Consider the following 23034-nt stretch of genomic DNA (forward strand, 5'->3'; position numbering starts at 1 on the left):
AATTAGTGACATCTAATGGTAGGATGGCAGATTGCAACAAACGGAGGATTCCAGTGCTCACCCCACCATCTTACAAGCACTTTAGAGGAATACAGGGGCCTTCACAGACCAGAAAATTCCACTTCAAGACACCTTAAGGTACAAAATGGTGGGGATTGGTGTCAGAATTCTACGATTAAAGTCAGAATTTTGAGATTATAGTCAGAATTCTGAGATTAAAGTCATAAATAAATAAAAACAGAAATCTAAGAAAGTCAGAATTTTGAGATTAAAGTCATAAATAAATAAATAAAAATAGAAATCTAAGAAAGTCAGAATTTTGAGATTAAAGTCAGTATTCTAAAATTAATGTCAGAATGTTGAGATTAGTCAGAATTCTGATATTAAAGTTAGAATTTTGAGATTGGTAACATTTTTGAGATTAAAGTCAGAAATCTAAACCAGTCAGAATTCTGATATGAAAGTCAGGATTCTGAGATTTAATTCAGAATTCTAAGAAAATAAGAATTCTTATATTAGATTAGACTTTAGACTTCAGAATTCTGACTTCACTCTCAAAATTTGTGATGCTTTTTTTTCATTTTTTTTAAATACTCTTCCATAAATTCACTTACATTTTACTTGTTGATTTTTGAATGAAACTAACACCCAAGTTCATTCACTCATTCTTACAGAACTCTGGTGATATTTGGCAAGAGCGACACTCCCCCTTGTGGCGGGAGGCTGGCAAGACAAAAAACACAAAATGACTTGAACATAGAAAAGAAATGCATATATATTTTCTTTTTCCTCTCTTTAATATATTTATATGACAGTTTAAACAAAAACATGGAAATAAAACATTAATATACAGTGTTTTTGATTTGAAAAAAAAAGGTATTATTGATATTCAGTCACTGGATTTATTATTAAATTAAAAAAACTACATCTATAATCAAACCTCTGTCTTGGTATTGAAACACTTTTTTTGCTTAGTAAAAAATCGTAATACTATGCGGAAAAATACACAACTGTGAAACAAACTACGGCAGCAACACTGATTATTCAATTCAAGCTCAAGGTGAAAACGCTCGTACACTGTCTGACAACAATAAAATAAAATGTCAACACTTGGATTTAAGCCAGCAAATAGGAAAAATAGCCTAGTTTTTAAAAGTTTAAATAATTACAGCAGTGACTGATATGTTTCAGCCTCAACAACTTTTTCCCTTTATAACTCTTAAACTGCTGCACATTCTTATTTCTTCAATAACACTTTGGCAGTGGAAAATACATTTTCAGGTCCAACTCCACAATCTTTTGGGCTCTTATGATTATGTCACGTTATACTGTGTTCAAACCAATGGCCAATTTCTAAGAATTCTTAGATCAAAGTCAGAATTCTGATATTAAAGCCAGAATTCTTAGAAAGTCAGAATGTTGAGATTAAAGTAATTCTGACTTTAATCTAAGATTTCTAACTTGGTCAAAAAAAATGAAAGAAACTGTTACGGAACAAGCTATTATTATAGTTAACTATATTAAAACTCCATCTTGTGCGATGGGCCCCATAATATTGACTAGAAAGCCACAGATTTGAGACCTTAGTCCTTAAATAAGGGACCTTAGCATAAACAGTTTTTTCCCCCATCGCACAAGAGGCCGGTTTTACGCAATACGTCAGCAGCTTCTGTAAAATTCCAACATGGCGGCCGAGAGAAGCTAAAACTACGAAAACGGTTAAAATCTGACCAAAGCATTTTTAAAGCTGTAGCATGTAACTTTTGTTGTTGATTATTCTGGTCTTTGTGAACAGAACCAATGTGAAGTCATTAAGATTAGCATTACGATTAAAAATGACCAGGAGGAGCATTTGCTTGTATCCAGCAGACAAGCGCTTATCCCATCACATGGGTCGATGGCAATATTTTCACCACGTGGGCTTTAGTGCATAATTTTCCCAAACTTTCTCCCACACTTTTAAAGACATAGAAATAACAATAACACATATGCACAATGCATAAGGAAGAATCTAATTTAGCTCCAACATCTGTAAAATACCTCATATAATTCTGAATCAGTAAAATGCACCACTTCCACTGGAAAAAAAAAAAACAGTTGGGGAAATATGAATAGGTTTGAACTTGAATTTGATGATTCTAAAATGTACTTAAAGTTCTAAAATCTCCTTATGGTTTCAAATTTTACTTATGGTTCCAAAATATGCTTTAAGTTCCAAAATCTCCTTATAGTTTCACATTTTACTTATAGTTGCAAAATATACTTAAAGTTCCAAAATCTACTTATAGTTTAAAATTTTACTTATAGTTCCAAATATACTTAAAGTTCCAAATTTTACTTATAGTTCCAAAATATACTTAAGTTCCAAAATCGAGAAAATCGGGGAAATTTGAATGTTTGGGAGAAATCCAAAAATAAAATCTGCCACGACACATCTGTGGGTCCAGACACTGTTTGGGAACCACTGTTCAAACGTGACACATTTACTCCTCATGTAAATGTGAACGTGGTAATTTGGGAGCGCTCCCAGCTGTGCACTTCTCCGACTCCATGCATCATCACATCGTCCCGTTTCGGTCGGTGTTTCGGTGCTAAAAGTCTTTCGGGCGAAAACCGAAAATGGAATATTGGAATGGAATATATATGTTTCGGTCGGCGATTAGTTAAATTGGACACTCTAAATCAGGGGTGTCAAACGTAAGGCCCGAGGGCCAGAACCTGCCCACCAGAGGGTCCACTCTGGCCCACATGAATTTGTTAAAATCTGAAATATGATCTGAAATACTATATTTTTCACTTCAAGATACCTGTGACTAAATGGTTGTGCCTTTATAGATCCAGTGTGACGTGGGTTATTATTTTTATAAACAATTAGTGTGTCAATCATTTTCTCGATTCATTAAGTAATCCAGCGTTCGGTCCATGGAATGTCAGAAAACGCTGATCAGTGTTTCTCAAACCTGGAAAGGAGGACGATCTCAAATGTCTCGTCTTGTCCAAAAAAACAAAAATTAGTCAGTTTGAATGATTTCTTTGTTACATGGAGCAAAGAAACCAAAGAATATTCACATTTAAGAAGCTGAAAAATCACGCTTTGATTGCTTAAAAACACTCAGACCGATTAATCGATGATCAAAATAGTTGACAATTCATTTAGTAATTGATTAATAATCGAGTCATTGTTTCAGCCCTAGGGAAAACGGTAAATTTAGGCATAACATTGATGAAATCATACTCAATTTCTCTCAAGAAATGTCACGTTTTGTAAAAAGATACTTCATTAAATGTAAAGCACATGGGAACAAAATTTGAGTTCTTGTTGTTCATAGATTATTATACTATTATTTTACTGGTCTGGCCCACTTGAGATCAAATTGTGCCATTTGTGGCCTCTGAACTAAAATGAGTTTGACACCCCTGCTCTAAATGGACCTTAGGCGTGAGTGTGAGAGTGAATGGTCTGGCGAACTGTCCACGCTGTGACCCCATCATATCTTTTTGGAGCTTGAGATGAAAATTATGGGCATAAAATACTGGGAGCTAAGGTTGGGTTCAACAAAATACTGCAGTATGTGACTATAGGCAGTTTACAGTATATTAACCGTATTAAAAAAAACATCCACACTCTTTCTTTGGCATCTCAGGAGAGAGGTGGTTATTTCTGTGTCAACTCTGTAATTCCACACACGACCACAGGAATCCACATCCCACGGAGGGGAAAACTCAGTCCACGTCCACGGGGGAAAAAAACTGAATTTAAAAAGACCTCAAGGAAGTGAAACTTTCTGACCACAGAAATCCCTCCACTGAGCTCAGTCACATTCTCAGTCCGTACCTTTCATGAACCTTGTGCTCTCGTCCTCACTGGCAGCAGTCGTGCTGCTTCTTCTTCTTGGACGTGGCATACAGGTTGTTTGAATTGCTGTTAATTCCTAAAAACAGAAGTGGGAACAGAGTTGTTAGAGGGCATTAACAACTCTTGAGGGTGTTTTTTTTGTTTGTTTGTTTCCGTGGTTACGGGGTGACTCACTGACGACGTCTCCAATTTGCCTCGAGCCACTTTTCTCCAACTCGGCCAGAACATTGATCTCAAACGCCAGCGATGCCACACGGAAGAAGAACTCTTTCACATTTTCCCCTGCAGCGAAAAAAAATAGAAAGTAAGGGACTGTATGAAAATGACTGGAGTGTAGATAGAGACTAAAACAGGTGTGACTTTTAAAAATATGTTGAAGCTAAGACAAAAAAAAGTTAAATCTTGGATTTAAATAACAACAATAATAATAATAATAATACACCTTTAAATCTAAATTCAGAAATGAACAACATAACAAAATGAACAGAATTTTTTTCCCCACTATTCACTTCTTTTTTTATTTATAAACAGGAAAATAAAAACAAACAAAACAAATACATAATATAAATAAACCTAGGAGTTTAATTATTTAAAATAAAAGAGCAAGAGAATCAAGATTTTCCACCCTTTGAATAGAAATTACACTGCCTGGCCAAAAAAAAGTCACCACCTGGATTTAACTAAGCAAATAGGTAAGGGGTTGCTGCAGTTGGTCAGGTCTAGGTTCAGCAACATTATGTGCCCAAAGAATGAGGTCAGCTGACTACCTGAATACAATGAATGACCAGATTATTTTTTTGGCCAGGCAGTGTATTAAAAAATATAGTATTGGCTCACGACTGAAAAATGAAAGAATAAACCAACACTTGACTCTTGTCTCCGCCTGCCCCTGCTCTGCTGCTGTATACACACAGATACTCCCTCTGTCGGCAGAATAGTGAGAGCAACACTCAACCAGAAGCTACAAACTTCAGCTTTAAAAATCCAAAACTTTGACCTGTGAGTGACGACACGGCCCAGTACTCTGCGCTGATCTCCTGTGCCATTCTGAGAGCGTCCTGTTCCATCTGAGAATACTGAGCCGGAGACTGAGACACACAGAGACAGAGAGACAGACAAAACCAGAGACAGATTTTACTGGTGGACTGGAGGTCAACGAAAGGACGAGAAAGCACATTCCTGAGGTTTGAGTCTGGACACAAATGCTTCACACCGTGGGCAACAATCCAAATGATTCACATGAAACGCCAGTAAAAAGTGTGTGTTCAGAGTAGAAACTGGAAAAGGACACGATTTTAAATAAAAAAAGAATTCTGGCATTAGGCAATGAAGTGATGAATGAGGTGAAAACTGCATACAAATGCTCTCCGTTTCAAATTCTACTAAATCCACATTGTACTTATAATTCCAAATTCTACTTGTAGTTTCAAATTCTACATATAGTTTAAAATTCTACTTATTTCCAAATTTTACTTATAATTCCAAAATCTACTTATAGTTCCAAAATTAACTTAAAGTTTCAAAATTTACTTCCTCCACCAGAGGTTCGCGGGGGGTGCTGTGCCAATCTCAGCTGACATAGGGCGATAGGCGGGGTACACCCTGGAAAGTTCGCCAGTCTATCGCAGGGCCACACACGTGGAGACAAACAACCATTCACTCTCACACTCACACCTATGTTCAATTTATAGTGTCCAAAAAACATAAAAGTACACATACACTCAGGTCTTTCTTTGTGCCGACGAGGAACAGCTGAACAGCTGTGGGGTCGTTCTCTTTCAACGCGTCTTCCAGCCACTGCCTGCAGATGGAAAAACGAGCAATGTTTTTAAAATAAATAATACATTTATCCTCCTGTGAGGGTTTAAACACAGCGATCTTAAAAAAGTCAACTCACCGCACATGACTCAAAGAGGCAACGTCATTTACGTCAAACGCGATGATCACAACTGGAGGAAGTTAATGAAATGTTTCATCAGTGGAAACAATGAATTAAATGATGTGGAAATAAATAAAAAATTAGTTTGTAAGTACACGGTTTTTATTAGTTTACGCAATGAAACATAAAAATGTCTCACTCTGGGCTCCTCTGTAATATGTAGATGCGATGCACTTGAACCTCTCTTGACCTGCAGTGTCCCACCTGTGTGTGAAAATGTGAAAATAAGGTCAAATAATCACAAAATAGTAATTAGTAAAAAAAAATAATTTGACCAAAATTATTAGTTTTATTTCAACCAACTCCGTATCAGAAACTGTTCTCTTAACTGTGATTTTTCTCATCCATTTTATTTCCTATTTAACTTTTATTTCACATCTTTATCAAAAGGCCCAGCTCAAACTCGTTTGATTTGCGATTTAGTGTTAAGTTGTTAAAAATGTATTTACTGTTTTATACTTTTAAAATGAGCAAACCACTAAAAGTACTACACTAACTTTGGGATGAAAACGAATGAAAAAGTATAATTTTTCTCCCCAAAATCTAACCATTACACTTTTTACAGATTCTAAAAGGTTACGTTAACAGACCTAGAGCACCAAAACGTGTTTATGTTTCAAACCAACATCAGTCCTCATCATACATTCATCAAACATTAATGGTTTTTAACCCCTAAATCGCAAAGCTTTTGTCATGTTAAATATGTATTTGAATGGGTTTCAATTAAGACATTTTTGTCCGTAGGGGTGTTAGTGTGAGTATTTTAGTTAACATTGTTTACAATACACTAAAAATAAAAATACATGAAAATTTGAAACACTCGAAAAAATAACGGACAACCTGGCATACATTTTTAACAATATGCAAGAAAAAAAGGATAAAATATTCTCGAAATTAAAAACCAAAATGTTTTGCGATTTGCTAATCGCATCTTTTCAAATTGCGATTTATTGCCATTGCCATTGATTCAGTGCCAAACAGATGTGCTATATTCTGGTAAAAAACAAACTGACTTTGGCCACGGCAGAGGTTTACACTCCTCTATTCAATTTACGTCAGACATCGGATGTCCGAACTGGCAGTGAAGTCATTGTTGATTTCACCATGCCTCCGTTGAGACGTAGGGTTAGCCATTGTTACCGAATGAATTGGACTCACAGCTGTAGACTGAAGGGAACACCCAACACCTCGAACCGCTCCATCTCAAAGTCCACGCCAATCGTGGCCTTGTAGTTTTTATCAAAAACATCTTTGCAAAATCTGAAACACAAACAAATGTCGATCAGTTACTGTGGCATTCCGGTCTTTTTTGCGAGCTGTCCCTAAATACACCAATCCACTTTAAAAGACTCCTGTTAAATATAGAGGTTTCCCTGGTAGTTGTTGGAGATTAACCCACATTGTAAGGATTGTTAAGTAGTTTTAAGTGATCTACAGTTCGGCGCTGTTCCGCTTGATTTCTGTGTGGGACATCTCTTCCTGTGACGGGACTCTGGCCAGTTAGCGGCCGGCAGTCTGACCAATGTTATTTTACAGTGTTAACAGGAGTAATAAAATTAAATACACCTTTTATGTCATTCCACAAATGTCGTAGTACATTAGTGGAGACAAAATGAAAATACAATACCAAAAACAGGGGCCGTAGCTGCCACATTAACTTTTTTTTTATAAAAAAAGGAAGTCATTTTTCCTTGTAGAATTTCCAAGAACTGCCCTTTAACATGCGCTCTACGCTTCAATGAATGTGTTTGTGTTTTACCTGTTGATGAGACAGGTTTTCCCGACGGCCAGGTCGCCCACAACGATGACCTTAGAGATTTTAAATCTGCTGACAGGAACAAAACAGGAAGGAATGCGTGAGTACGTAGCATGAAATAAACGAAAAATAAAAGAAGAAAATCCTTTATAATCTGTGTCTTTAAATAAAGTCACCCCACGGTGCCGGTGCGCTGCTCCTGACAGGCTGTTCTCACTTTGTTGTTAAAGTCATTTTTAGTGTGGAGGGCAGCTTCTTTCCTGAAACACTGAAGAAGAAGAAGAAGAAGAAGAAGGAGAAGAAGAAAAAGAGGTCATTAACATGCACAGGTTAATCAAGCTGAGGCCATAGTCTGACTAAGACAGACAATCGGTCAACTGGTAGAGTCCAAGTATTCACGTGGAGAATATCGATTTATTGGTCGTGTATGTCTGACTCCACCTCAGTAGGTGGCGCTGTATCTCTTCTATAAGCTAGTACGAAAGTTGTCAGTTTCCTGTTGCGCTCCATTAAGTGACAGAAAAACAAACGGTGAGCGGTGAGCTAGACAATGCCCTGGTTTCGTATGTCTTGTGCCTGCTGTACTTGTTATTCGTGATACATTTTAGACGGAGCGTGGCCTTTTTGGTTGCCAAGTCTTCCGAAGAAAGACGCAGGCGCCGCACTTTACACATTGTCTCCTACTTTTGGGTCAAAGACCAAGGAGGACATTCCAAGGAAGAACTGAACGATTCTGTGAACAAATCTTTTTAAATTGACTGATTCTAATGATACACATACACAAAACCACTGCTTTACTAGTCACGAGTTTGTGCGTTTGTGTCCCGCAGAAAACCACGTCCCGGAAGTTGACCCTGCTCACTTTTACAGCCGAGTAGAGGCAAGCCGTGCTGTGCTATAACTGTACAGTGGAAAAGCGCCAAAATTGTATACATGCAGGAGTAATCAGACTGTGAATCTCATAATCCAGGTATGTTAGTCTGACTAAGACTTTAACAAGCATGTGAACGCACTTGAGTGTGAGTGCAGCTGTGGACTGGACTGTGAACACGCATGACGTTTACGTCACAGATGATATTTACCGGAGGAAGCTGAGCGATGATCCGGTCTCTTCGCACAGGAGGAAGAACACTCATGGATGAAACTCGGAGTGACATGAAGCCGCCGTTTAAATGTTTATCAGAGGTCAGAGCTGAAGAAAGAAAGAGAGCGAAAGTAAATCCAGAAAACACTTTTTTGCATTGTTCCATGATTCACTTACAGTATTGTTATTGTACTTTTACATACATCTTATTTTATATCCGTGTAGTATTCATCTGCACCCAAACTTGCTGTTGTAACAAATTTATCTCCCCAGTGTGGGATCAATAATGTCGAAACCTATTGTTATCCTTCAGATTATCATTATATCCGTGGCTTTGTGGTCATTTTTGAGAGGGTTACCGTGCATAAAAACTCTTGTTACCAGTTGCTGAAGGGCTCTATAGCGCCCCCTAAGAAAATGTTCAGGTTTATGTTTCACTGACTTTTCTCCACATTTGTGTCCCTGAGGAACAGCATCGTCACAGGAAACCCAATTAAACGCTAATTTTAATGATAATCTAAATTACACAAGTTGGCAAAATGTGCGACATAAGTCCATTTATTTCAATATGGACTAAATATTTGAATACAAATAGCTGTTTGTGATCACTGCTGATGTCTTCTGGTATCTTTTATTTACTGAAAAGTGTAATGATTTACTACTTACAAGCATACAAGTCTCATATGGATACGCACTGGATTAATTAATGCTCGAGTTAAAACAGTAGTAGATATGGTTAAGATTAAGTCTCCTAAGTCAACGTAATGTCCTCTGAAGTCGTGTGCACTTGTATTTATGTCGTTGTGAAGTCCAACAAACGTTCAAAACTATCTTTGTGACGACATTTTGTCAGTTTAAAGGGATTTTTCCAGGGTTAAGACTTGGTTTTAGGGTTAAGAGGTTCAGGAGAAAAAGTGAATGCATTATTTCTATGATTTTCTTCTCACTAAAAACACGTTTGTGTGTTTCATATGGAGACACTAAGGCAGAGACACTCAAACCAACAGTGTCATAATGGAAAAACGAACTTTTAGCTAAGTTACGTGAGCTCAAACACAGAGAGAGACAGTTACTTTAATCCGTTTACTGCTTTAGTCAATCTGAGCTTCTGCTGAAGAAGAAAAGACACCATTTTAGACACAATTTACCAGCCGAATTCACATTTTTTTAAGCTTTTAAAACTAAAAACTAGTTTTGCTCTTGTTCGTGTGTCCATTTTGGTAAATAACGTATACGCACACGTGGACTTTTAAAAAGCAATTTAAATAAACGCGTTGCACACATTTTCTATTTGTTGTTGTTGTTTTTTAAGTGAAATAAAACCACAAACATCGTCTCACCTTCTTCTCTTCTGCCACTTTTCACGCCTCGTTTTCCTGTTTCCACGGTAACCACGGTGTGTGTGTGTGTGTCGCGACCACAGAATGACGAAAAAGAATTCACGGAAGTCGTCTTCGTCGTTGCTCCGTGGATCTTCTCCCTGTTCCATGGGCTTTTTTTCTCCCTCTCGCTCTCTGCTTCAGCCCCCTGCTGGAGGAAATGAGGAACAACCGGAAATAGGGGGGGGGGGGGACTACGTGTGTCCCCCAAAAAAGGGTCCTCTGGTGGGCTTTAGAGGTATTGCAGGTGATCCTGACCAGGGATTTTAATAAAAAAAACAGGTTCTGAACGTTTGTGAATCTACGGAAGAGTATTAGGGCCACATGTAAGAAAGAAAAAAGTAATAAAACAGCATCAATTCTGAGGGTAAAAAAGTCAGAATTTCTGAGAAAAATAATCCAGAATTCTGAGGAAAAAAAAGTCAGAATTTCTGAGACATTAAAGTCAGAATTTCTGAATCTAAATCTGCATTTAAATGCTCTTTCCTCAATATTTGTTTGTTTCAAACTTAAGGCAAAACAGTGACTGTAGTTACAATATTTGGACTGCAGGGGGAGCCACCGTCATAAATCTGTTCTGGACACAGATGCACTGTAAAAAGTGTATCATTTTAATAATCTTAGGGATCAAATGTGTTTTGGGCGGAAAAACCCTACTATTTTACAAACAATGGCAATTTCTCTGAACTTTATTTACTTTATGAACACGTTTGCAGTAAATAAACTGGATATTTATTAATATTGGGCAAAAAAGGGGAATAAATCCTTGTGTGATTTGAAACACTTTCTTTAATTCACACTGTACTGAAACACACACACACAGAGCTCCTAGAAACAAAAACAGTTGTCACTTTAACATGTGACACATATTACACTGCAGTTATGGCCGTTAGCTTTGCAAAAAAAACACCCTAACCAGCAGGAAATACAACTTTATTTCCAGAATGTTTTTTAACAATGCGATAAAACCTCAAATCTGTCATTTGTCGAATGACTTGACCCAATATTTTAAAGAGATAAAATACAAAGTTTGTTATTACTGATACACCAAATTTTATTTTGCAAATATACATATATATGTATGTATACATATATACCTATATACAGTATATATAGTACATATACGTATATATTAATACATATATAGACACACATTTACACGTGTATATATATGTATATACGTATATATATATATATATGTACACATACTTTTGATTGTTTGTTTTTATGGACCGTCACATTTATTGATGAAGAATATTCAGTGTGTGCACTGTGGGCTACTGTCAAAACATGGTGGTCCAAAATGGATCGAACCCAACTCCTGACGTAGCTTAAAAAAAAAACGACTATAATTCATACAATTACATGATTGTATGCTTTAAAATGAAGTATCCTTGTTTTATTTTTAATTTCTGCCAAATGAAAATGATTTCAGCTACTAGGTTTTCACACATTTGGAAGTTGCGAAAAGTGGCCAAAATTAGTCGTGGTTCACTATTTTGTCAGTTCAAAGAAAATTTTGCATTTTCCCTACATACGGTTCATAAAACCGAGAAAAGATTCAGGAAGTTGGGGGAAATTCCGTCCTGTGTGAAAAGGTGAAGAAGGCATCGATTTACACATTTGTTAAACACGCCAAGTTCAACACTGAAAAATCATCTCCTTGTCCTTTTATCTGTTAAATTAAGGTAACAGTGAATTAAAGAATCGCAAACCTTTCTTGAAATATGATTTGTATCCATACTTTCTTATTCATATTTCATCCTGATCTCTGCTCCATGATGACTTTAGTAAAGGCACTGTGGTAAAAGGCACCCATGTTGGCTGGGATTTGAATAAAATAAAAATAAAAATATGAAATGTACTGATTGTTAAGGGTTTTTTTTTCGTCAGCACAAAAGATGTTTGGCAAAATTAGCATGGAGATATTATCCAGTGAAATATCCACACACAAAATATTTACACAATGAAAGGAGTATTAATATTCGTGAAAAGGGGGATTTTAAAGTACTTTGAAAAACACGCAAAAATACACACACACACACACTGCGAAGATATTGTTGTTAGTCCACATCTGGGGTTAAGTGCTGATTGTTCTGTTGTGGTCAACGTTGTCAAACTGTTCATTGGCAGGAAGATCCGGCTCCGGATCTGCATTAAAAATACCACCCAGATTTTATTGGTGTCTGTGTTGGTCCCTTTTAAAAACATGTCGTACCACTTCACGGCTGTTTTATCTCTTCATCCAAAAAAGGCTTCATCAAGACAATGTATGAAATGTTTATATACTGTATATATGTGTATATATACATTACTTTATATATACACATATCAAAAGGAGACTCAAAAGGAGCGGATTACATTTACCTAAAATCTTTTTTTTTTTTCTTTTTTTTTAATGAAATTTTTTTTTGTTTTTAGGAGACTTTTTTTAAGTCTGTTTTTACAAGATTTATTTTCCGGGTCTGTTTTTATGAGACTTTTTTTCGGGTCTGTTTTTAAGAGATTTTTTTTTCGGGTCTGTTTTTATGAGACTTTTTTTCAGGTATGTTTTAACAAGATTTTTTATGAGACTTTTTTTTCGGGTCTGTCTTTATGAGATTTACGCGGCCTGTTTTTAAGTGATGTTTTTCACTTAAAAAAAATTATTTTAGGTAAACACAATACGCTTCCGTAAGACTCTGCTGCTGCTGCTGCTAAAATGAAAAAGTCCAGTGTCAAACACCCAGAGAAATGTTTCCTGAATAAAACCTGACTGTTTGACGTGCAGATGTCGTGAGTTGTGAGCACAAACGTAACTTTGATGGTTTAAAAATAGTTTAAATATAATTTACTGTTATAGTTTTAAAACAAGATGGAGCATAACTGCATGAGAAACCAACATAATATTAAATACTGTACTTTGATGAGAGAGATACGACAGCGTATCAGAGGGTCATACTGAAGAAATAAAGAACAAGAATAAAGTCATAATGTTACGAGACAAAAAGTCACATTGCCACTTTTTTTAGTGATGTACACTAACCGATAATTGCGTCTATAGCACAGTTATTTGCAAAAGTTCCACTTCTGCATCTAAAATCTTAATGTTTCCCATTTTTTAAATTGACATTGAACATAAAACTGAATCTACAGTTTATTCTTAATGTATCACGTTGACCATAATAAAACAACATAAATATTTGTTTTCATCATTATGGCCGTAAAACATTCATAGTACAAATTTGAGAATCGTTGAATTATTTCTAAAAAAAAAAAAAAAAAAAATTCAGAATAAAGTTGCGATACATTGTGACATTTTTCCTCATAATACAGCAACTTTATTTTCGTAATATTATATAATATTTAGTTTTTTTTTCGAGAACTCAAAATAGTTGTATTGTTGCAAACGTTGATGTATCACATTTCTTAAACTGACATTTAAACACAATAGGGGGAACTTTTCTGACAAATTGCGTGAAAAACTTGTAAACGCTAAGCCAAAATGAAAACAGTCCCATAAAAATTCAATCGCTGAGAAACTTCTTGTTGTCGCGATGAGTCCCATTCTGCACCAGGTGACTCTTCTTCTGCGGCGAGAAGATGTCGGCGCGGAGCAGGCGCTGGAAATAAATCAGCATCATGATGTTGATGACGATCATGCTGGCGAGGAAGTATCCGCCGTGGTCCAGCCAGTAGTAGTTTTGGACAATGTACCAGGTGAGGTAGAACTGGGTGCCCAGGCGGAACGTGACGTAGGTGAAGAGGTTGGCGAACTTGTTGACGTGGTACATGGAGGAGGACTGTGCGCCGGCCAGCTTCAGCATCAGACGCAGGTGCAGCGTGACACTGTTGACCTCCACGAAGAGAGCGACCACTGCTCCGGCTACGTACACCTGAGTGAAGAGGGTGTACAGGAAACACGAGATCACCTGAGGGACAGAGAGAGAGAGGGAGAGAGAGAGGTGTTTATACAGCAAACAACATCAGCTGCTGTCTTTTAATGATTTCTGTGTTCACACCGGATGTGATGCATCAGCCGGGCCAAGCGGCGCGATAGATGCGTTTGGCGCACAGCGACTCGCCTATCGCACAAATCGAGTCTGATGCTGTGTTCACACCGAAAGATTTTTTTCGGGTCTGTTTTTATGAGATTTTTTTACAGGTCTGTTTTAAGAGATTTTTTTTTCGGGGTCTATTGCTATGAGATTTTTTCTTCAGAACAAGCTGATGCTATGTTCAAACCGAACACGGCCATTAAGCTCCCAAAGTTAACAGTGAAACTCTCCAAAGTTGTGTCCCGTTATTGTCATGTTGTTGTTGTGAAACCACATAAGACGATGGTCTCTTCTCTGCAGACGTTTCCACAACAGAGAGTGCAACAAATGCTACGTTACTTCTGTTTAAAATATGGCGATTTCTAAACAACTTCCCCTTTCCAGTTCAGATGGTCTAGTAATGGGTTCAGATATTTAGGTGCCACATCATCTTTTTCACAATAATCTTGCAACCCTGGTTGAAAAGCCTCTATCGCTTGTGGGTCAAATAAATTTGATTAAGATGGTTGTCCTTCCAAAGTTTTTATATTTTTTTCAGCACCTCCCTGTTTTGCTGACTAAATCTTTCTTTGACAATTTGGATAAGAAAATATCAACATTCAATTCTGCAGTCTCCTAGGGATAGGGGTGGTTTTGCTTTCCCTGTCTTTAGACATTATTATTGGGCAGCGAATGTGCATAAGCTTCTCTTCTGGTTGTGTGATGATCATGATTCCTCGCCTGTGTGGGTACGGTTGGAAAACAAAGCCATTCCATTTTCTTTGCGCTCAGCTTTGTGGGCGCAGCTTCCTCTGCCTGTGTCAAACACGTCCTGTTGTCCAATTGTTGCCGTTTCATTAAAGATATGGTGTCAGTTTAGATAGGTTTTTGGCCTCCCGGCTCCATCTACTCTGACCTCCATATACAGAAATTGTGCCTTTGAGCCAGACTCGTCAGACTCTGCATTCCGTATCTGGTATGACAATGGCATAAAGTCAGTTAATGATTTGTATTCAGACAAGGTCTTTTCTTCTTTTACACGACTTCTAACGGAGTATGACCTCCCACAACATCATCTTTTTTGTTTTTTTCAGGTCTGCAGCTATGTCAAAAAACTATTTCCCTACTTCCCTCAATCGCCCCCCCAGAAACCTTCAACATTCAGATGTGATGATTTATGCTCATAATGTTTTTTTTATTTCTGGTACTGTACTTGACTGTCTGTGAAATTATTAAAAATGTTCTATAAATGAAGTTTGAAAAAAATTTGCGGCCAGCGCTCCCATCGCGTGGGATGACAAAATGTACAAAATGGTCGGAGGCGAATCGTGTTCGGTGTGAACACAGCAATGTGTTCATTAATGTGTTTGACTTTCAACAAGATTACGCAAAAGGTACGAAAGTGTATCAAAGTTTCCAGAGATCAGAAATATTTCAATTATTAAATGATTATGTTTATCTATATATTTTAATCTATTTGATGTTGATAATTATCATCGTCATCGTTATCATTATCATGAACCTGTGTTTACTAAACCTGGAAATGATGTTTTCAAACTAAAATAATTCAATTTTAATAATGTCTTCATACATAGATGTATATATATGTATATAAATAAATATATATACATATATGTACATACTGTATATAAATCACATTTAAGAAGCTGATAAATCAGAGAAACTTATTTTAATTATTGAAATTGTCAAAGTAGTTGACAAATAATTCAGTAATCAATTAATAATGGAGTTTCAGTCCTACAGTTTAAAAAAGATTTTTGTAGTGCAAAACAAGATTCTTTTTCTTTTTAAATAATAATGTATTATGACCCAGGGTCATAACACCAGCATAAGAAAAGTTTTGCACAAATGATTTCTTGGTCATATGGGGCAAAGAAACCAGGAAATATTCACATTTAAGACATGACATTATTTTGATTAGTTTCTCCTTTAAAAATACAAAGGTAAGGTCAAAGATGATGTTGTCAGACAGTGGAGGACACACCTGTTGTTTTTACTAATGACCTCATCACAAGTTACAAGCATCATCTGCTCAGTGACATTCAGCTCAACTCAGGCGGCACAAACAGCCCGTGTCACATTTCCCCCTAATTACTCCCTCGCTGGCTTTGTTTCTTCTATGGCTCTTTAATTACTCATTAAAAACCATTCATTAAGAAATCAACAACACCAACGGCAAATTCAACAGACTTAATGTACAGTCGTAGATTTGATTGACTGCCTTTTACTTTCACAAACACGTGAAGCGCGTCACATCACCACACTATCAACCGTCTTTGTGTCGAGTTTCTGAGATAAACAGTGATTCTGATCCCGCACGTCTGAACCAGAAATTCAACCTCAATGGAGTTAATAGGAAAAAAAAAAAACCTCACATGTACACACTGCAAAAACGGCCCGAATCAATAAAGATTATGAAATAATATGAAGTTTCAGGTGGATACAAAAAGCCCTGTTTGAGTTGGATACGATAATATCTATAAAAGTTATTCCTGAAATTTATTTCTGTTTAAACTGTTTTTATGAGGTTTTTTTCAGGGTCTGTTTTTACGCAATTTTTTTAAGGGTCTGTTTTTACGGGATTATATTTCAGGTCTGTTTTTACGGGATTATGTTTTCATGCAAATGTTGCTGTTATTATGAGGGCTGTTTTTACGAGAGATGTTTCACAGTCTCACAGGAATATGTCTTATTTTACTTTTAATGAAAATCAATTTTCATTAAAAGTAAACACATTTTTTTCGTTTTAATGATTTCTCAGCGATATGGAGCAAATAAACCAGGAAATATTCACATTTCAGAACCTGAAAAATCACAGAAACATGTTTTAATGAATGGAAAAAAACTGATTATCAGTAGTCAACTACTTATTATTAAAAAAAATTGGGACAAAAATAAGAACAATTTCACAGAAATTAATCTTAATTTACTTTCTTGAAAATCTATTTTTCCAATGCACACACTCACACACACACACACACACCATCATCTCACCAGTGAATGATGAAGTAAGAATTCCCATGAACCTTTGGCATGTCCTGTCAGGATGATGTCACCCGCGTCCTGCAGAAAATATCCTGCAAGGACAGGAAAAGGGAACTAATTAATCAGCTGAGTGACAATTTGTTATGATCGTCCTGTAGTTGATGGACTGACGGACAGACAGACAATCCAGGGGGGACTTTGACTTTTCAGGTCTCAGACAGGAGGAACGTAATATAAACAGTCTTAACAGAAAATTAACATCATTTAAAATTCCTATCAGCAAAAAGGAAACTGATAAATAAATAAAATACAAAAGGACAAAGAAAAATGTGTCTTTTGTCGAACTTGATACAATTACATTAAAACTCGACACACGTCAAACAACACAACCTCCAGCATTGTTGTTGCTGTGGTGAAGGTGAAGGTGGTGGATGAGCCTCGGTGGAGGCCTGAGCTGTTTGCAGTTGTTAAGGTTAGATCTCCACAGGTTTGTGTCTCCTTGGTAACACAACGATGCAAAGACCGTAGGGTGTGATCACCAGTGTCGTGTGAGATTGAGGAGGAAAGTTTATGTTTTGAGAATCAGAAGGTTTCAACATGAATTTAATTTCTAGAATATTGTGCAATTTTTTCATGCATATTGTTAAAAATTGATGCCATGTTCTGCATTTTTGAGTGTTCTGAGTGTTTATATTTGTATATTTCTTTAGTCTATTGTAAACAATGTTAACTAAAATACACTAACACACTTACGAACAAAAATGTCCTCATTGAAACTATTGAATCACTATTTTTGATGACAAAGAAATGAATTAATATTTGAAATGTATGATGAGGATTTTTTTTATCATTTATCATTTTTTTATGAGCACATTTTGGATTTATATCGATATATATTGTTTTACTGTTTTACGTATTATAAGAGATGGGCATTTCTTGAAATGTGACCTTTATTTTTGTATATTCTTACCAAAATTCACTGGTAACATACTTGGACGATCACCTACCCATCACAAAAAGCTGCTAACAAAAGTACAAACTTAAAAAAAACTGAAAATTTGGTTTAAAAACCCCAAAACAAAACAAGGTTTTACAGCGTACCAACGTGTTCTTACGACATGATACTGACCTGTTGAGCAGCAGACGAGCAGGTAACACAGAGGCGTGTTGTACGAGTGCAGATTGTGCAGCGTCTCGGGCCAAATCATCACACTGGAAAGGGACAAATGTATTTTTATTCATTCTGACAAACATACAGGGTTCACTCCTGAGAGAAAAGCCAGACTTAGCTGAGACAATATCACGGCTATGATGTGGTTTTTTTTTGGTTTTTTCACCTGACATCAGTACATGGGCTGTCTTCTTGTGGTTGTACATACAGTGTTTTCTTAATGTTTTAACCCTTAAACACATTACTTAGACACATTTTTGTGTTTTTGGCTTTTAATTTCTAGAATATTTGATCATTTTTGCATGCATATTGATAAAAATTTATTTTATGTGTTTAATCTATTTTTTTTATTTTTTTGTCTATTGTAAACAGTGTTAACTAAAATACTCACACTAACACACCTACGGACAAAAATGTCCTCATTGAAACCCATTCAAATCACTATTTTTGATGACAAAGCTTTTCAATAAATTATTTTTTCAAAAATGAATTAATGTTTGATATGTATGATGAGATTGCTTTAAAAAGAACAATCATTTTTACATTTTTTATAGCTTAATTTTTTTATGAGCACATTTTGGTGCTCTAGGTGTATTTATGTTTTATGAAATCATTTTATATGACATTGCAAAAAATCTTTCATATCTTTTACATATGGCAGTCTGCAATAATCAAACCACAAATAGTCCAGTTTGCATTTAGTATATTGACTAAAACTTAAAGAAAATAAAAAAATAATATTTGATATGTATGGAAAGGACTGATGTTTTTTTGTTTTTTTTTAATTATTTAAAAAATTAAAAAACAATGTATAGCTTCATTGTTTTAATGCCCAGATCTTGGTGCATAGATGTGTTAACATAACTTTTTTTAAGGCACATCTATGGTTAATATATTATATAGTTTATATATATATACATATATATTTATATATACATATATACAGTATATATAAACTATTTTCCTGTGGCTGACTAACTTGTTTTTGTCCTTTGTCCCATTTTTTAAGGAGGCACTCCTTAAAGTAGACTTTTCTGCACGTCTCCTCCTTGTACAAACACATAATGACAGAGTCATCGTGACGTGACCTTTATCCTCTTTTCTTCCAAAAGAAATGTACTGTTTCACAGTACAGGTTGAAACAAATAGACAAAAATATCAAAAAGTATTAGGTTGAATGTAGCGAATTTCGATTATTGGCACAATCGTGAATGGAGAAAATTGTTGATATTTTATGAGTGACTTAAAAATGCCAATATATAGTCCTAGTGATTTGGAAGTTCCACAGGGGGAGCATGCATGTTTCCAGCCATTCCAGGACCTTCATAACATCAATTTCGGCCTAATCCTGGTCAAAATCACTAGATTGGATATTCCAACAAGAAAACGTATAATCCAGAGCTATTGCAAAACCTTAAATTTCACATACATGCATCACTAAGCACAGCCTGTAAACATTTATGCCTTTTATGTTTTCTTTATAGTTGAAACATTGCATTTATAGGTTGTAAATCTCAATCAAGGTTTTAGATGTTTCCCCAGCTCCAACACACCTGATTTACATGACTGGGTCACTGTCAGGTTTTTGCAGAGCTCGATGACCATCTAAACTTGACCTCTGTGGCTTTAAAGTGCACAGTGAACTCTTAAAGCACGAAACTGACACTGGTGCCATTAATTTTTTGGCTATTCCTGCCAAAATGGCGGTATAAACAAACCAGAGTATCTTTGCATTACCGTAATTACGCAATGGTAATTTAACTCGCGCTGTTGCAGGAACCTGGCGAATCAGTGTCCATGTCACCAGAAAGGAGAGAGTTGAAAAAACACCTGTACATAATTTTGTTTACTGTTTTTGGACATTGAGACAAAAACTCAAACAAATAATGGTTTAAATGTGTTTTATAGTGTTCAAAAACGCAAAATCTAGTGTTCATGTACAACTACAGTGTCTTTTCTATATGAAATTGTAAATATACTGTAAAGATAGAAGATCTGGAGTAATATTGCAACTTTATTCTAATATTACTTTTTCTAGTAATATTATGACTTTTTTCCGGTCATTTTATGACTTTTCTCTGGTAATATTATGACTTTATTTTTTCTCTCTCTTCCGTTTGGCCCTAATACTCGGTCGTAGGACTGGAGTCTATAATTCTATTACCTATTATCGTACAGTATAACAGGATGTTATTCTGGAAAAATGGGCAAACGCACATAGTCACAGGACATTTTCTGGTCCTTTCATAGACATTTTGAGGCTTAGGTGTTAAAGGTTAACTATTAGGTCAGACATATATTATAATAATACATAATAAATCATAATAATAAGTAGTAAGAAAAACATTATGAAAGACAAATTTTACCAGGATTTACAGTGACACCAGCTCACATTATTCATGAATGGGCCCCCAGATAAAATATGGGAACGCAGTTCTAAGAAACACACAACACGTTTGTTTCTGACATGAAAACGTGAGTCACATGCTTGGTCCCCACCCCAAAAAATAGTTTCTCTCACTATCCTTGAACAAGAATTCTCCAGACAACAGGTTTTTCCAGTTCATACAATCTACAGGCCAGCACTTGAGTAACGAAAGATGTCTGAAAGAGGTGAAAATACAGTTGTGCTCTAACCCTAACACCTCAAACCCTCACAGTGTAAACAAACAAACAAACAAACAAGCGTTCAGTGGCGTTTCCCTCCTCACGCAGAAATATGTCATTGTCTGGACATGTCGTCATCTTCTGCTGACTGCCACAGACTGTTACTGCCACACACACACACACATAGACATGAATAGACAATGGTGACCCACTGTGTGCCTGGTTTAGGCGGATAGAAGCTCTGTGTATCAGCGAAAATCTGGGGATACGATACATCACAATATATCAGCCTACGTTGCAATTTTTCCCCACTAAAACGTGTCTCATTTAAGAAAAACTATAATTACAACAAAAAGTTCTGTTATGAGAGTAGAAGAGAGTCAATTGGCCTGAAAGCGTGCTGCCAACTAGTGGACGGAGGCTGAAATACAGCATTAAATGACATCAACAGTATTTCTTATTCACTTATCCACTATCTCACGTTTTAGTTATATATATAGATCTATATATACAGTTCTCCCCTTTAAGCACTGATTTGTACAAATAGTATGTGGTCTCTCTCAAATTAAGCAAGTGTTCACAGGTTTTTCATAATTGTCTTTTAAGTTAAGTTTTTAATTTTATTAATCCCCTTAGGGAAAGTATTCCTCTGCATTTTTGACCCATCCTAGAATTAGGAGCAGTGGGCTGCCACACTGAGTAGCGCCCGGGGAGCATTGGGAGTTGGGTACCTTGCTCAGGGGTACCCCAGCCCTTTTTTTTTGGCCGCGTGGGGATTTGAACCGGCAACCTTCCGGTTACAAGTCAAGTTCCCTTTCCACTTGGCCACGGGCTGCTGCTCTTTTGACATAAACAAGAGTGGAAACTATTATGCTATCCATACAGAATATTACACATATTAAAGGTGTGTAGGGATTTGTCCGCATACAGGTTTCGCAAACCTAAGCGGAAGTTATCAAATTTACGTCACACAGACACTAACAAACCTGTATAACCTAGCCCTTTAGACACTGATTTGTACGTACAGCTTGCGGGGTCCTGGTGGACTTTCTCGCAAATCAAGCCAGTGTTCATGGCTACTGTCTTTTCTTTTTTTTTTTACTTTAAATGTCTTTTGACGTAAAACAAGAGTGCACCACTAGCTGGACTGGAAAGTGTTGTGCTACTGACACTAGCGGTGAATACGAAAATTAACGGCGTATAAGGATTTATTGTCCTCAAACCAAAGTGATGAAACTTACGTCACACAGACACTAGCAGACATGAAGCGTACAGTATATACACATATACATATATATATATATACATATATTTATATTTATATATGTATATATATATATACACACTGTATGTATATATATATATATATATATATATCTCCCATTTAAGCACTGATCCGTACAAACAGTATGTGTACACTGATGGACTTCACGGTTACCGTCTTTTCCGTAATGTGTTTTGCTGTAAAACAAGAGTGCGCCACCAACTGGACACACGGAACCCAATTGAAGTTGTGTATGTAGGGATTTGCTCGATGTCACGTAAATGCAGATAAACGCAAAGTTAATTTGCAATGAAAATAGTCAAAAAGTAGTCAAAAAGTATCGGTCATACAACCCGAAATATATGGTCCCAAACCCCAGGTTAGACTTACCAGGCCATGGCCCATGTGGCGGTCACCAGGGAGTGAACCATGGACACCGAGAGGTTCCTCCACTTCCATGAACGCAGCTCATCTTGCCTGACCACGCTGGGCAGAGGCAGCCTCTGCAGGAGTCTGTGGATCAGTCTGAAGAGCAGGGAGCTCAGCAGCACCGAGGGGCCCGGGTGACTGTTGAGCACACGGAGCAGGGCCTCCATCCTCGGCTCCCCCCCGTCTTTTACGCTCCTGTCACACGCGGCGATGGACGGATATGCGCGGTATGGAGCGAACTGAAGGGAGTGTTTCCCCCCAGGTCAAGGGCCCCCCCGGACTGAGATACAGAAGAAGAAGCTGCTGCTGCTGCTGGATTCCTTCTTAAAAATCGGAGGTCCTCTTTACGCAGAAGCTCCAGTTCCTCCTCACGTCTTCAGCGTGGAGTGGGAGGTTTGGGAAGCAATTCCTGTGACAGTTCATTCCAGTGCGACGCTGTTTGTTTGTTTTTCTCTCGCCGAAGTTGGAGCCGCCTCCGCCTGTGGTGGTACGAGCAGACTGAAGGCAGCAGAGGAGGAGAGGAGGGC

At 36.8% G+C, this 23034-nt stretch overlaps 2 protein-coding genes across 5 annotated transcripts; both read right to left on the minus strand.

Moving 5' to 3' along the window:
- Window positions 1–20: 20 nt before the first annotated feature.
- rab34a (RAB34, member RAS oncogene family a) lies at window positions 21–10146 on the minus strand. Of its 4 annotated transcripts, XR_009240893.1 has the most exons (13): window positions 9976–10146; window positions 8634–8743; window positions 7728–7819; window positions 7555–7623; window positions 6954–7055; window positions 5935–5999; window positions 5754–5805; window positions 5576–5657; window positions 4854–4944; window positions 4031–4138; window positions 3836–3932; window positions 615–723; window positions 21–132 (listed from the first exon to the last, which is right to left on the minus strand). XR_009240893.1 is itself a non-coding variant. In XM_058633836.1 (12 exons), the coding sequence occupies exons 2-11, from the start codon at window positions 8706–8708 to the stop codon at window positions 3862–3864; spliced, it is 807 nt and encodes a 268-aa protein (XP_058489819.1). In that variant the 5' UTR covers window positions 8709–8743; window positions 9976–10146; the 3' UTR covers window positions 127–723; window positions 3836–3861. The 4 variants fall into 4 exon arrangements, 3 of the variants coding, with proteins under 3 accessions (XP_058489819.1, XP_058489818.1, XP_058489820.1); XM_058633836.1 differs by having other exon boundaries at window positions 127–723; XM_058633835.1 differs by lacking the exons at window positions 21–132; window positions 615–723 and having other exon boundaries at window positions 862–3932; window positions 9976–10145.
- Window positions 10147–11998: 1852 nt separating this feature from the next.
- tlcd1 (TLC domain containing 1) lies at window positions 11999–23034 on the minus strand. The gene is made up of 4 exons (XM_058634758.1): window positions 22469–23034; window positions 18166–18248; window positions 17046–17128; window positions 11999–13925 (listed from the first exon to the last, which is right to left on the minus strand). The coding sequence occupies exons 1-4, from the start codon at window positions 22672–22674 to the stop codon at window positions 13521–13523; spliced, it is 777 nt and encodes a 258-aa protein (XP_058490741.1). The 5' UTR covers window positions 22675–23034; the 3' UTR covers window positions 11999–13520.

The sequence above is a fragment of the Solea solea genome, chromosome 7, assembly GCF_958295425.1.
Source record: "Solea solea chromosome 7, fSolSol10.1, whole genome shotgun sequence".
Lineage (NCBI taxonomy): Eukaryota > Metazoa > Chordata > Actinopteri > Pleuronectiformes > Soleidae > Solea > Solea solea.